This window comes from Centruroides sculpturatus, unplaced genomic scaffold (genome assembly GCF_000671375.1).
Source record: "Centruroides sculpturatus isolate CEXI.00-Female unplaced genomic scaffold, Cexi_2.0 scaffold33, whole genome shotgun sequence".
NCBI lineage: Eukaryota > Metazoa > Arthropoda > Arachnida > Scorpiones > Buthidae > Centruroides > Centruroides sculpturatus.
The window spans coordinates 1,432,916-1,447,297 of record NW_019384325.1 but is presented as its reverse complement, the minus strand read 5'-3'; the positions used below and the strand labels follow the sequence as shown (position 1 = coordinate 1,447,297).

Here is a 14,382-nt window from a genome sequence, read left to right as displayed (position 1 = left end):
CAGTTAAAATTTGCTTGTGGAAGATCAGGCTATGAAATGTTAATTGAACAAGGCTTGCCTCTTCCGTCTTTACGGACAATACGAAGACGACTACAGAACATTAATTTTGAGAGTGGAATACTTCACAATGTGTTCTCATATTTAAAAATAAAGTCACAGAAAATGAATAGCCTTGAAAAATTCTGCTGCTTATCGTTAGATGAAATGGCTATTGCTCAGGGTGTTCAGTATGATCCACAGGGTGATAGATTTTTAGGTGATGTAACACTGCCAGAACATGAGGGATATGCAAGTCAAGCATTAGTCTTTGTACTTGGTGGTATCACTAGTCGATGGAAACAAACTGTTGCATATTTTTTCAGTGGAAATTCATGCAAAGGAGTTGTATTGCATGATATTATTCTTAGCATTATCAAAGAAGCAGAAGACATAGGTCTGAAAATTATATGCATTACATGCGACATGGCTAGTGCAAATAGAGCAATGTGGAAGGCCTTTGGGATCAATGTGGGCAAATATGCAGAGACTATTAATAAGATTGTTCATCCTTACGATTCATTTAGATCTATCTACTTCATAGCAGATCTGCCATATATTTTGAAAAATTTCCGTGCTCCCCTGTTAAATAATGTAAATATTATTCTATCAGCTGACACTGTTCATAAATATAATCTACCAACGAATGTTGTGGATCTGCATCATGTTATTAATTTAGCTAACTATCAAAGTGATTGTGAGTTGAAGTTAGCACCTTAATTAACTTTACTGCATCTTAGTACACATCATTTTCAGAAAATGAAAGTTAATATTGCCTTGAAATTATTTAATTGTAAGACTAGTACTGCATTGCGATACATGATTGATGAGGTTGGTTGAAGTAGAAATGTTGAAACTACAGACTTACTATTACAACAGCATAATTCCCATTATTTTACATTCAGGTGTAGTCAGGATTTCCTTGAAAATTTGTTCTCGTGTATTAGAAAAGATAATCCTACACCATCTACACTCGAATTCGAGTATAACCCGCGATTGCTGACTATTGCTCAGTATCTAAAAGCTCCTTCATCTTCAAATTATGATGAGGATGATGGGAAATTCCTTGCAGAGTTTTAGATAACTCTCGGAACTGTCCAAATACAGAAAGTTGCTTCATCGAAGATGAATTTCTTTGTAAAGGAGAAGAGGTGGTGGACATTACGAAACTTGAGCAAGATTGCTTATATTTACTTGTGGGATATGCCACAAGGCAATTAAAAATTAAAGACAGTCACTGTAACAGTTGCTTACAATCAATTGAAATTAAAAGCACAGAGACTATGCCTCAGCGTATACATAAACTGATAGAAGCGAGAAAATTTAAATAAGGTGCATTGACATATCCAGCAGTTTTGACATATAATACGTTCATACGGGTGGAGGAGTTATTTAAATGCGCTGAAGAAAAACTTTCTTCTAGAAATGCCAGTAATGTAAAGAAACAATTTCTTAATCAGGTTAAGGAATTGACCCAAGAACAATTTCCAGATATTAAAGGGCATTTATTGAACAGATTTTTAAATGTAAGATTTCATATATTTTCACAAGAATTACAAAAGAAAAATACTGCTGTGAATCTAATTTCTGTTTTTAACATTGCTCATTTAAAGGCTAAGCATTTTGGCCACAAGATGGCATCCATACGTTAGAGTGGCCATACTCTGTTTATATACGTGCGACTAAATATCTAGATGGCACAACGCGCTGATTGGTCAACCGAATGACGTTAACCTACGAAAATCGGTAATGTTGAGCGACTAGCCTAAACTTCGTATTGTTGTTGTTGTGAGAGCGGGTAGACATTATATAATAGTTATGGACATTTCATCTAAAACTTGATAAAAGGCACTTATTTATAATTTCACTAGCTCTCGTGTGTATTGACATTAATTAAAAATTTTGCAATCATTTTAACATAAAATTACTTGATATCAAAGATTTTAATGCCGAGACATCAAGAAGTAACTTTTATCTATTTTGTATTTTTGTAAGCTTTTTTATACATTTACTATAATAATAAAATAATCAAAAACAACAAATGTAAATTGCAAATTAAGTTTTTTTTAACATTATTAGACAATACAGTATTTTTAACCTTACAGAAACTTGTATTTAATGTTTTATATATATATTACAACAGAATATGCTAAGTAAAAATACAGATTAGTTAGCAATTTAATACAGTCGACCCCCCCTATAACACTGTTGATTTTTCCGTTTTATATGAATTCCATGTTGTACGAATCACTTAGATTTTACAAATACGTGTGCTGAGCTGTGAATAGCTCATGTATTTGTAAAATCTAAGTGACTCGTACAACATGGAATTCATATAAAACGGAATTATCAACCGTTTTATAGGAGGGTCGTATATATTTTCACCTAAACATAATTCATACTTTTTAATGCATAATTGTTAAAACATTTTAAATAATAAGTTATTTTTTTTTACAGATTCTCTAATCCATAGGTTTGTTTTTCAAATCAAATCCTGCGAAAACTTAAATACTGTATATTAAATGCGTATGACAAATTCAAAGAATATTCTGACTTATGTTAATTATAAATTTCGTCCTTTCTCGAACTTTTTATGAATAATATCTGAAATTTTCTGTTAATTATTATCTGCGCACGTAAATTTAAAACACTAATCGCGCTATCAAAATGATTTATTGTGTATGATTTGGTTCAGAGGTGCATAAAAATCAAGTATTAAGTTAAACGTTCAAAAAAAAATTAGCTGTATTTTCACTTTATACTAAAAAAACAACTAAAAAAAAATAATCTATTTCGTCATGATTCGTTCTGATGACAACAAAATATAATCTATACTTCAGTGGGTTAACGTCATTCGGCTGACCAATCAGCGCTTTATGCCATCTGGATATTTAGCCGCATATACACTAATGCGTGCTTTCGCCATCTAGTGACGTTTATTGAAACAAATTTTTTCTTTAATTTTAAGTGTTAAAATTTTTAAATAAATTTTTTTTTTTTTTAAATCTTCTTAAAAATTGAAAATTTCGTTAATTTAGATTTAATTTTTATGTGTAAAAATTTTAACTGCTCTGCAAGGACCAACTACTTTCTCCTGAAAACAGACTCTCCTGGGTTGACTCCCTTGGGTTTCTGTAGGAATACGGCGGCCCTTAGTATGGAATTTTAATAAACGAAGCGGATAAAGGACACTTACTGCAGGTGGTTTCGCAGTCTTCTACCGTTTGGAAGTTGTTGTCGTTGCCTTTGCATCCACCGTAGACGAATTTTTTGCATTCTCCTTTCTCTTCGTCGTAATAATAACGTGGGAAGTATCCGCGGCAGGGCCCGGTTTCGGGTTTCTGTTGGCACGTGGATTCGTAGTATTGGGCTGTAAGGAAAGTCAGTATCTTGAGTTAAAACTATCGGTTCAGTTCAGTTATGAATAAGAAAATGAGAATTTTTACCTCCGCATTGTTGTTCGCATTCCTCTAGAGTACGGAAATTGTTGTCGTTGCCTCCGCATCCTCCATAAATGAACTTCTTGCATTTTCCTTCAGTCTTATCGTAGTAGAAACGAGGCATGTAAGCGAGGCACATACCAGGTTCTGCTGGCTGTTCACAAACAGGAACCTCAGCAAACTCGACTTCTGTAATCAAAAATAACGGTTAAGAAGNAAAAAAAATGGAAACTTTTCCATCAAACTGACAGTTAAGCTCTAAACTTCCCACTTCAATCTCGAAATTCTTTTACACTTCACTTGATTAATCTGTTCTTCTTCTCGTCCCCCCTCCCCCAAAAACGTAAATCTGTGAAGCGGCCAAATTTTCGAACACGTGACGGGAGTCGTGTTAAGTTTTAAAGGGATGATGATTGTTAATGCTCGACTCCAAACCTACACGGATTTTTTCTCGAACGTCGACCTCACCCGAACCGCAGGTAAAAATCATTATTCAAGTTGTGCCAATGGCCCGTGACTGTTAAATATAGCTAAACAAGTAAAAGAAAAAAAAATTCCTGTTTAAACACCACTTATACCACATGTGGTGATTAGTATTTAGTCACGTCAACTTCGACCCTTTTAAGACGTTAGGTATTCTGTTTATAACGTAATTGTCGTCGATGTCCTCTCCACGTTCGACACGCTTCGTCCGCGAAATCATTATATCGAGGTCTTTAATGTCGATTCTGATCTTCTAGAAATCAATATTTAATAAGAAAATTTGACTTTCTTCCAGAAAATAGGAGGAGTAATGGTGAAAAATTAGTCACGAAATTCGAAGTTTGAGTTAAATTCAGCACGTGGCTCGACACTTGTGCAAATTCGTCACGAGTTATCACCACGTATGATGAATATCATGCATTTTCCGTGGGTTTTAAAAAATGCATCGTGTGATTTGTTAAAGGTGTGAAATTGATCACGTAACCAAACATTTGTAAAGAATTTCTCACGTAGTTTAACATTGGCCATAATTGATGTGGCAAACTCGAACTTCAAACTCTGGAGGGAGTTCGAAAAGTTATCTTCGAGGGCTGATCCAAGATATTTGCATAATATCAGGAGGCAGATGAACAGATATAATTCTGTTTTAGCGATTTTAATCGATATTACACTTACGAGACCTCGTAATAACCAATCTCATCCCGTTCAAATTCGAGTAAACTTCGACGATAACGAGTTTTCTTGAGGGACGTTCACGTGATCGAACGATGTCGATTGTTCTCGATGAGTCATTACGTCTTTCCGATAATATAGAAGTGAAAATGTAAAAAGCAAAGTCCTCTTACATCTTATATTACCTCTCGCGTTATTTGAAGTCCTTCGTTTTCTTAGAATTCTCGAAATAAAACATAATTGCCTATTCTGTAAGCTCACGAAGCGGAGGAATGCCAAGCATGGGCTAAATTTACATGGAATTAGGTCTGGACGTGGATATAGGTTCTACCTAGTATTGAAAAAAATAAGGAAAGAATGGCGCTGTGCAGTAGGAAGTGGAACTCGTATGCAAATGGCAGTTACCTGTCTCTCTCTCTCTCTCTCTTTCTCTCGTTCTCCCTTCAGTTCGACGATTGGTTTTTATTGGAAAGGAAAAGTTGCGGACATTCCCTGTAACTCGAGACGAGGACCGGGGACTTGCCTTCAATTTCCGGTATAATAGGGTGCGGTGTCCTGTTACCATTGTGTCGACAGACTGTAACCAACATCCTACCTACATCTAAATGGAAAGTCGTTCGCTCCATTAGAATCTGCAACTCTGCCAAGGAGACTTTTGCAGCGATTCAGACTTCGTTAGCGTTCGGATTAAGAAAGCTTTTTTATATGCATCGATGCAGAAGTGATGTTAAATTCTTCATCCGTTCTTTCTACTACTTAAAATTCTTTCTAGTAGCTTTAAGAATTTCCATTAGGATCGCGATCTGTGTGAGAAGTTGGCGCGAGTTTGTCGCTGCAAATAATTAATTTTCTACCCCTAAAAAAAAGTAATAAAAAAACGCTTCTAGATTATATTGCGAACATTTAGGCTATTATTTTAGGGTTTTAATTTCTTTGTTTTATAACTTTCGATGAGCTTTTCATTTTTATTTTTTAAAAAAATATTTTTTAAATGATAAAAATTGATCCTTTCATTTCCGATTTTCTGTTTATAAAAATAAAATTGATTGGTTTCTCAAACAGCTGTTGAAATGACATTTAAAATCTCCCATTGTTGTAAATTAATCAATTATTAACTGCTAAGAATTAAATGTCGTTTTCGGGGATTTTTATGCTTATTTTAGGGAATTTCTACTGAAAAAACGTTTAAAAAAATCCCTAAATTTTCGAATAAATTTTTCAACAGAAAAAAAAATGTAAAATTTTTAAATTCGCTTATTTTAAAGATAAAATATGAAAATTCGAAAAATATTTTAGTGCGATAAACGATAATTGTTTAAAAATTAATTCGAGTGGGACCATATATAACTAGGAGCACTTTATTTTTATGGGCTTCACTGCTACACTTTGCGATTATAACGTCACTCGATACGATTAGTGTGAAGTATTAAGAAGNCCCGTGGCATATATGAAGATGTCCCGGGAAATCCAACTCCAGTTGTGTTCAAGGTCACCCAGCTGTGTAAACAATGACTCATCAGTGTTATATTTCACAGAAAGGCGAGACAAAGGAAAATAAAATTTGAAGCTTTTTCTTCAAAATTAATGCATTTTTGCCGACCAAAAATCCAATACTTTTTGAACACCTCTCATACAGCATTATTACTTTCTGACATTTAATTGATAAAATCAAAACTAAAAGGTTCATTTATAGACCAATATAATATATAATAGACAGGATGGACCCGGTTTCAGTTAAACATTGAGTGACGAGGGGGAGAACATGTTTAGCATAATCTGTGAGGTTATAAATATTGATGAAGCTCTTTTTTTAGATAGGAGGGCAAGTCCTTTACACTTTTAACAACCCGAATCACAATTTAGATTTAATTGAATTATCACTTAACAACAATTCTTTGCCCGGGGTTATTCAGAATATAGACGTATCCGATGATCGTTACGCACATCCGGATAATCCCGATCGAAGCTTAGAGATTTAAAAAATTGGTAAATTTTGATTCTCGTTTAAGTAAATTGGGTGGAATTAGTATCTATCACCCGTAAGAACCTCACGTAGAATCGAGGGACAAACTCAATAACCTTAAAAGATATCTCCTCACCACCTCGGACACCAATCTATGACAAGTGAGAACAAGATGAATGCTTTTGCAAGGAACCCAACGCTGTTATCCCTCTTTTGAGTTAACTGAGTCCCCGCGGGGAACCTTTTACCCCGGTGGCTAACCAATCAACTTTCGTGTGTTAGGTGCTTGAAATTCTAATATTGTGTCACCTTTCATTATCTCTTCTCTCGTTCGTCCTCGTATCTTCTATCGTTCTAATCACCTTCTATTAAGAAGTAGAATGGGAATATTTACCCCCTCGAACTCGTAAGCATCACCAAAAAAACACCTTCTGGCGCTATATCGGGGGTCGAAGGAATCGACACCTAATTTTGCCACCCACGTCTCATCATTTACACGTGCCGCCATCTAGTAGCGAAAAATGAATAGTTTCTCTATTTTACGTTAAAAATCAGCGAAATCGTCACTTAAAATATATATTTATTTATTTAAAATCGAAAAAAAAAATCTCTCAGAATTTAATAAAATTTCGCATCAAATTTTTAAGTGTGGCTTTTTAACTTTAATTGCATTTCACCCCCTCCCAAATTTTTCATTTTACTAAAGAAAAAAAAACACAGTTTAATGTGTTTTATACACGGAATTAATGTAAAAAATTGTTATTTTTCACGTAAAAATCAGAGTTAAATTGCTAGAAAACTTAGGTGTAGGTAATGAGTGTTAGAGTCTCTCGTGTGGACTCCAATCCCCCCACATTTTAACCTTTAACCAGACGAATCATTCTTCTAAACTCACGTACTTCACGTACAAAATATAACTGCAACTTATCTAACTTTTAAAGATTGCAACTTGCCACTTAACATGCTCATTTGAATAACGTATATTTTCTTTAATTAAACTCATTTTTCAGTTTTTAAAATAATAAAATAAATAAATATATATATATATATTCGTTAACCTATTTTAACATTAGATGGCGCCCAAATTTAATTATTTTATTTGAATTATGCTTCTATTACGTCATTATTTTTTTTCTCTCCCCTTAATTATGCCTCGGTTTTTACGCCATTTTTTAATTATGCTTCTGTTACGTTTGTAAAACAAATTGTCATAGGAATTGTTTCTGTATGATGTCACACCGTATTAAGTGTTTTAAGAGGGAATAAATTGGTAGAAATGATTGATTTCTTTGGTAACTATGCATAAAAATATGCAACTTTAAGGTTATTTATAGAGATATCGATTGCTTAAATGGTAACATAATGCAAAATAGTTACGCTCGATCGTTTCGAGTCTTGTAAAGAATGTTACTTATATTTATTACTGTATTAACATAACGTTACTAAATTGTTTATGACTTGTGATATTTGGAGGCCCTTTATTGGTCTCGATACATCTAGAGGCCTTACGAAGGATCTGCCGAATGAATACGTCCCGATTGCGGGCCCTCTAATGCTCTATTTAATATATTTTTAATGGAATTTAAATGTATGATTATCGCTTTTTTTGAGGCCCTACGAAATTCGAAAATAATGGTTTAAATATTTTAAAATTTTACCTAATTAAAGGCTGAAGCTTAAGGCCTTTAGTGTTTAAGTTGTTTTAAAATGTTAAGATTTTAATTATTTAATACATTGGAGTGAATTAAACACGTTGATTTTCTCAAAAAATAATTTAAAATTTTTCCGTATCGAAGAATGAAGCGATTTTTACAAAAAAAACCCCAAAATTTTAAATATTTAAGGTAATTTTTAATAATTAATTACGATTTATTTGTATTACATTTGTGTTACTACGCCTAGGCCACTTTATATTATCGACCATTAAGCCTGCAGCATAGGGTAGAGTTTGCAAAGTGTAGTACGCGAGCTATAAGTGATTAGCTAAATTTTTGCTTTCTTGTCCTTATAGAAGGATTTTTGAGGGTTTAAATCCTTACAAAAACCTTATTTTGGAATGTATTAAAAGAAATATTATAGTTACAAAACAGGATCAAAATTATATACGAAGGTAGAACGATATCGATATAAAACTTTGGCGAATAGACAAACAGGACGGTTAATTTCTATACGTATATATATATATTTAAAAAATTTAACCCGATAATAACATATAATGTGTTAGAAGTGGCAACGAAACGTCGCTACCGACACATAACAAACAAGGGTAGAAGTCAATACAAAAGCAACAACACTGAAGTATTGTAAGGCAGGGGAGAGGAAAGAGGAAGGCAAAAGTCCATCACAGTGAAAGAAGAAGTGGAACTAAGGTTAACAAGGGCATAAAATAAGCCTAACATGGACACACAATACAGTTAACAGACAGGCAGGAAGCAGCACGGACTGCGGTGGCACAACAATGAAGAGTGGCTTTCCCCCAGTGGAGGGTATTGAGCGAAAACGCTTGAGTAATGCTCACTCCCAGTGGCCGGACAATGGAAAGGCGTTTGTTAGAAACCCCTGTCGTGTTCACGTGCTTGTTGGTCGACAGAAACCGAGTCGATTCGCCCATTGTCATTCGTGATGTAGCGTATCACCCCTCCTCTTCTTAACTATATCGTTGTGGTCGGGTGACTGCGGATATATACAGCTCTATTATGTTTTGTGTGTTCGCTTAGATTTCGTACCTACTTTTCTCTATTTGTCCTTGTCAAATCGACCCTCCCTTCGTTCACGAACACGTCTCCGGTTGTTGGGGATGATTTCAGCAGATTGAAGTGGGTAACACTATTCCCAGTGTCCGTGCAACACGATGCTACTTTGCTATTTATTCGCCCAAATTGCCATTTTTTTTCTTTTTCCCCATAGTTAATTAGTCGGAGGGCGGTTGATGTCCGACTCTTCCACGTTTGATTGGTGGTATATCGCGGGAGGTGGGACGAAAACCACCTCTCTACAACGTTTCGGCATCGTAGACCTTTATAAAATTTCCACCTTTTTCTAAATATTTCAAGTGTTGTAAGCACTTAAACGGGGGCGTCGATTTACTTTTGCTCTATTTCAGCCTCAAAACTCATACATATTTCTATTCTTAACCTCTAAATAATGAATTTCTAAGCTTCTAGAAATGCTAAAGACAGAGATCTGTGTCTAAAATTTTGCATTTAAGTCGAGAAGTTCAAGAATAATCACAGATTAATTTACATAAACTAATAGTAAAAATGTCATTTTATCACATATTCATGTAAGATATTTGTATTTATGTTAATAGGTATTGAATTTAATTGATCTAGAATTACTAATTCCCTTTAGATAGAATATAATTAAATTCCGTTCTATAAGTTGCATATAATTTATAGATTTATGGAATTTGTTTCGTTTTAAACAGCCATTGAATGGAATTTAATTAAATTTATTTAGTTAATTAGATCGTGTTACTATCTTTAGACATTTCTCGATAATTTTATAAATAATGAATTCAATATCGGAGATTATTAACTAGACTTACAGTGGATTTTCCTCTGAAAAGATGCTGCAAACTGGATCCGATCGGGATTCTTACAGATAAATGAATGAAGTCCATGTTAAATTCTAATCAAATTCGCTTAGAAATCCAACATTGATCCGCACTCAACAAAGTTATCCAACATTGATGCAATTTATCAACACATTTCAAGATAATAAGTCGTGAATAGTTTCGAGATCGTCTCTAATTATCAAAATCTTTAAGAGTTTTAATCAATATTCATTGCAAGATGCAGGGATCTAGCCAAAGATTGTTGATCTCTTGATAACTCCAGGCATTCTTTGATGAACATCGTAGTTTTCTCGATATCTTCATCAAAAATGAGAATTTTAGCAGTAGAAAAATTAGCCTAAAGATCGAATTACTCGATATTTACAAGTGTAGGGAGGTAGCAAAGATGGAAGAATATTATAGAACGATAGTATCCTGCCATAGAAAACCATTACTCATTGTCTTGCAACTTAAACGAAGAACCAAACTGATGAAGAAGTTGAGCTCGTTACCATTTGGCAAGTAGAAGATTAATATAACAATCATTAACCTTCAAGGAACAAAAGGAGAAATACCTACTTGGAATTTTTTCTTCTTCTTCTTCTTGTGTGTGTGTGTGGGGGGGACGAAGTTGAAAAAACTTCTTTTTTATCAGTCGAAGTAATTTTCACAAGTGCAAAAGAAAGAAAGATAGTTGAGTCGGGGAACATCGAACACTTTTATCTTGAGATCTAGGGAGCAACACCTGGGAAAAGCCAAGTAATTTCGCTTTCAATTACACAGAATCACGCCCGATGTAGTTGAAGACCGTTTGAGGTCAGGTTCATGGTCGTTTTGTGTGGCATTGATTTACTGACCCGCTCTTGAAGTTTTCTAGCTGTTGGTCTTTCAGTAACAGGATCTGATTTTGTCGTGCCCCTCGGTTCATTTTCGTGTTTTGCGGTAGTTGCTACCCCCCTATAATGATAAGCTATTAAAAGCAAATAATTTTAAAACATATTCTTTTATCCCTTAATGGACTTCTATGGGTTTATAGGATGATTCTTTCATTAATTCAGCGGGTATTTTGATCTGTAGATAAGTTCTGTATGCTACTGTTTGGTTAGGACTTCAACGAAGCACCCGGCGTACACTTTGTGAGAAACTTTGACTCATTCTGTACATCTGTTTCTAGAACAGTTCTATAACTCTACACAATGACCAAATTCCTGTTTGGATCGTCCTCTATTCTAGAATAAGTTACACATTCTAAAGGCCAACACTTTCGTCACATAAATCGCTTTAAATCCTTGAATTACTTTTGTGTTACGTTAAAAGCTTTAGAATCTGCACAATGACATGAAAGTTTTGTTTCTTGTTGTCAATAGAGTCAAAATTGTGCATATATTTAACACCTATCGTATTAATCACCCCCTATATATCATAATAGAAAAGCATTTTCCATTAAGGCCTGATTCTGTATATACTTAAAGGCTTTAAACCATAATTTAAGTGATTTCTGAGATGATATTTTTAAGGTATTTTATTTACTACATCTTCTCATATAAGTGGAAGAAGCCTATATTTAGACCATGTTCATTAAGACCTACATACAAAGTTTTGTATGTTCTATAAAGCCTTAATAGAATGCTCTTTGTATGCTTTAAAGGTCTTCATACTTTACACTAAAGTTAAAAATTCTACCTTTTTAAAATCTTTTCTCTCCACATCCTCTCATACATACGCCTTAATATTAGAAAAAGTCTACATTTAGGCTTTGTTCATTATGGCCCACATAAAAAATTTGCCTTTGAGGCTTTATAATTTAAAGACACGTAAATGCCTTCTTCTATAGGCCTTAATAGAAGAAGCTCATTAAGGCCTACGTAGAAAATTGATTCTGTATACTCTTTAACTCCTTTTAACTACAAATTAAAGGCTTTATGCTTTCTTGAATGGAGTTTTTAAGATATTTTTTCCACTTCATCCTCCTCTTCTCTATCTGGATACTACAGCAGTAAGCATCATTAAAGTAGTAATTGCTGTGTGTGAAATTGTGTTAAGTAGAAGAAAAATTCTCAAGCAACTTCTGTACTATATCAAATCTCATATTTATCAACTGTAGAGCAAATTTAATAAGAAGAAACTCTAATTAGAAATGCGAAACTTGCCTTATTCTAAGACCCGAGTTAGATCGAATTACTGTTTTGAAATTAAATCAATATTTTGCCATATTTCATTAAATTTACAATCTGAAAACGGTAAATAGTTATAATTATCTTCGGTGTAATGTGTCCAACTGTTTCATTTACTGTCGATAATTATTTAAAATGTAATTTAATATTATGTAAGTGTATTAATTTACTTCAATTCTTCGTAACGTTATATAGGGAGATTCTATACAAAATTCTTCGATATAACGTTGAAATTAGTATCGATCGTACATAATGCCGGCCTAATTAACAATCCTCAGTCATTTTCATGTGTATATAGAGTTTATTCGGGTTTATTCCTATATTTCAGCCTGTTAAAGTCTTATATATAAAGCTATTTAGAGCCTTTTATTTATATACAGGCTTATATGAGGCCCTAAATATCCTTCTGCTTATAAATGTCCTAAATTAAAGTTTGTATGCAGTGCAAGAGCTGTAGTATCAATTTAAAGTAACTGAAAGATTGGTAAGCGAAATAAATTCTAATTTAAAGACAATTATGAAATTAATATTATTTTATTATATTTAAATTAAGAAATATAACCCTATCCAGATAATGCGGACATATTATAGGCCCAGTTTTTGCCTTCTCAAATTCATTTATATATATTAACAAAGCGAGAAGCAGACAGAAGAACCTACCATAGTTTAGTTAATATCACAAACATTTATAAGGATAAAAACCTTATAAAATGACTTTAAAATTATTACTTTATTAATTATAGAAGGCCCTAAAATACGTAAGAACCTTAAAATATTACTTTCAGGTAAGATTTTTGGCATAACCCTATCCAGATAATGCGGACATATTATAGGCCCAGTTTTTGCCTTCTCAAATTCATTTATATATATTAACAAAGCGAGAAGCAGACAGAAGAACCTACCATAGTTTAGTTAATATCACAAACATTTATAAGGATAAAAACCTTATAAAATGACTTTAAAATTATTACTTTATTAATTATAGAAGGCCCTAAAATACGTAAGAACCTTAAAATATTACTTTCAGGTAAGATTTTTGGCATATTTCTTTAATAAACTGGACTAAATATAAGCGTGTTGATGAAGCCCCTGTTATGTCTATTGCTACTGTCGATGAGATAGTATTTACAGGAACGTAATTATGTTTATATTTTTGAAGATAATTATGCTAAACTATGGTAGATAATGCTGTATCTTCTACATCTTTCCGGACCGTTTATCCCCTCTGCTAATGTTATTCGTCCCGAGTAAGAGAGGTAGAGTTACATTTTATGACGGTAGACATATGCCACAAAAACATGAACTTCTAAAAGGGATGTAGCTGAATCCCTCCTGCACCCGTTTATATATACTTGTGTTATGTTTATTTTGAGTGGTTCCTTAGTTTAAGCACGGAGTTCCGGAAACAAACATCGAAAATTGGGGTCAGAATTGAATACGACAGGAAGCGGAGTCGGGATTTTTTCACTGTTTTTCTTCTCCTTTCGACCGAAATTTTTTAAATTTAAATTGATTAGACGCCTATAGGTAGACCCTCAAAGTAGGCATTATTTAATATACTACATCCGAGGCATTACACGTAGATTTTACACTCTTTGTAATAGGCCTTACTTAACAAACTGTGTCTATAGGACCAGATTAAGATTGATTGTAAGCCTAATATATGGGATTTAAGAGGCCCTTCCCTCTCTACTAACCGATGATAAATTTGAAAGTGTAAGGCCTTAAACTGTAGGCTCGTAGCGTGATAATCTTCGTTGTAAAAATATTATTCTGATCTCAAGTAATTATTTGCATAAAACTTACATTTTTAAGTTTATCAGGCCTTTGTGGTAGGCCTTACTTACAAACTCTGAGTATCTAAAACACCAGATTTAAACTTATTGTGGCCCTAGTTCTATAAAGAAGAAGCCATTTCCTCTCCATCAAATCGTAATAAATTTGAAAGTGTAAGGGCCCTACTATGCCGTAGGCTGTTTAATTTACGCGTAAGTTTGGCCTTATTTGCATAAAACTGTTATATTTATAAACTATATAAAGCCTATAGGCTTAGGAGAC

General features: G+C 33.6%; 1 protein-coding gene across 1 annotated transcript in view; it reads right to left on the bottom strand.

Moving 5' to 3' along the window:
• LOC111626905 (papilin-like) overlaps nucleotides 1-3,668 on the bottom strand; it is a 12,500-nt gene extending 8,832 nt beyond the window's left edge. Inside the window, exons 1-3 of the mRNA XM_023370433.1 lie at nucleotides 3,483-3,668; nucleotides 3,233-3,406; nucleotides 3,118-3,168 (exon numbers count right to left, since the gene is read on the bottom strand). Of these exons, the coding sequence (XP_023226201.1) occupies nucleotides 3,118-3,168; nucleotides 3,233-3,406; nucleotides 3,483-3,615 (358 nt within the window). The 5' untranslated portion in view covers nucleotides 3,616-3,668. The remainder of the gene's footprint in view (nucleotides 1-3,117; nucleotides 3,169-3,232; nucleotides 3,407-3,482) is intronic.
• Between the last annotated feature and the right edge of the window lie 10,714 nt (nucleotides 3,669-14,382).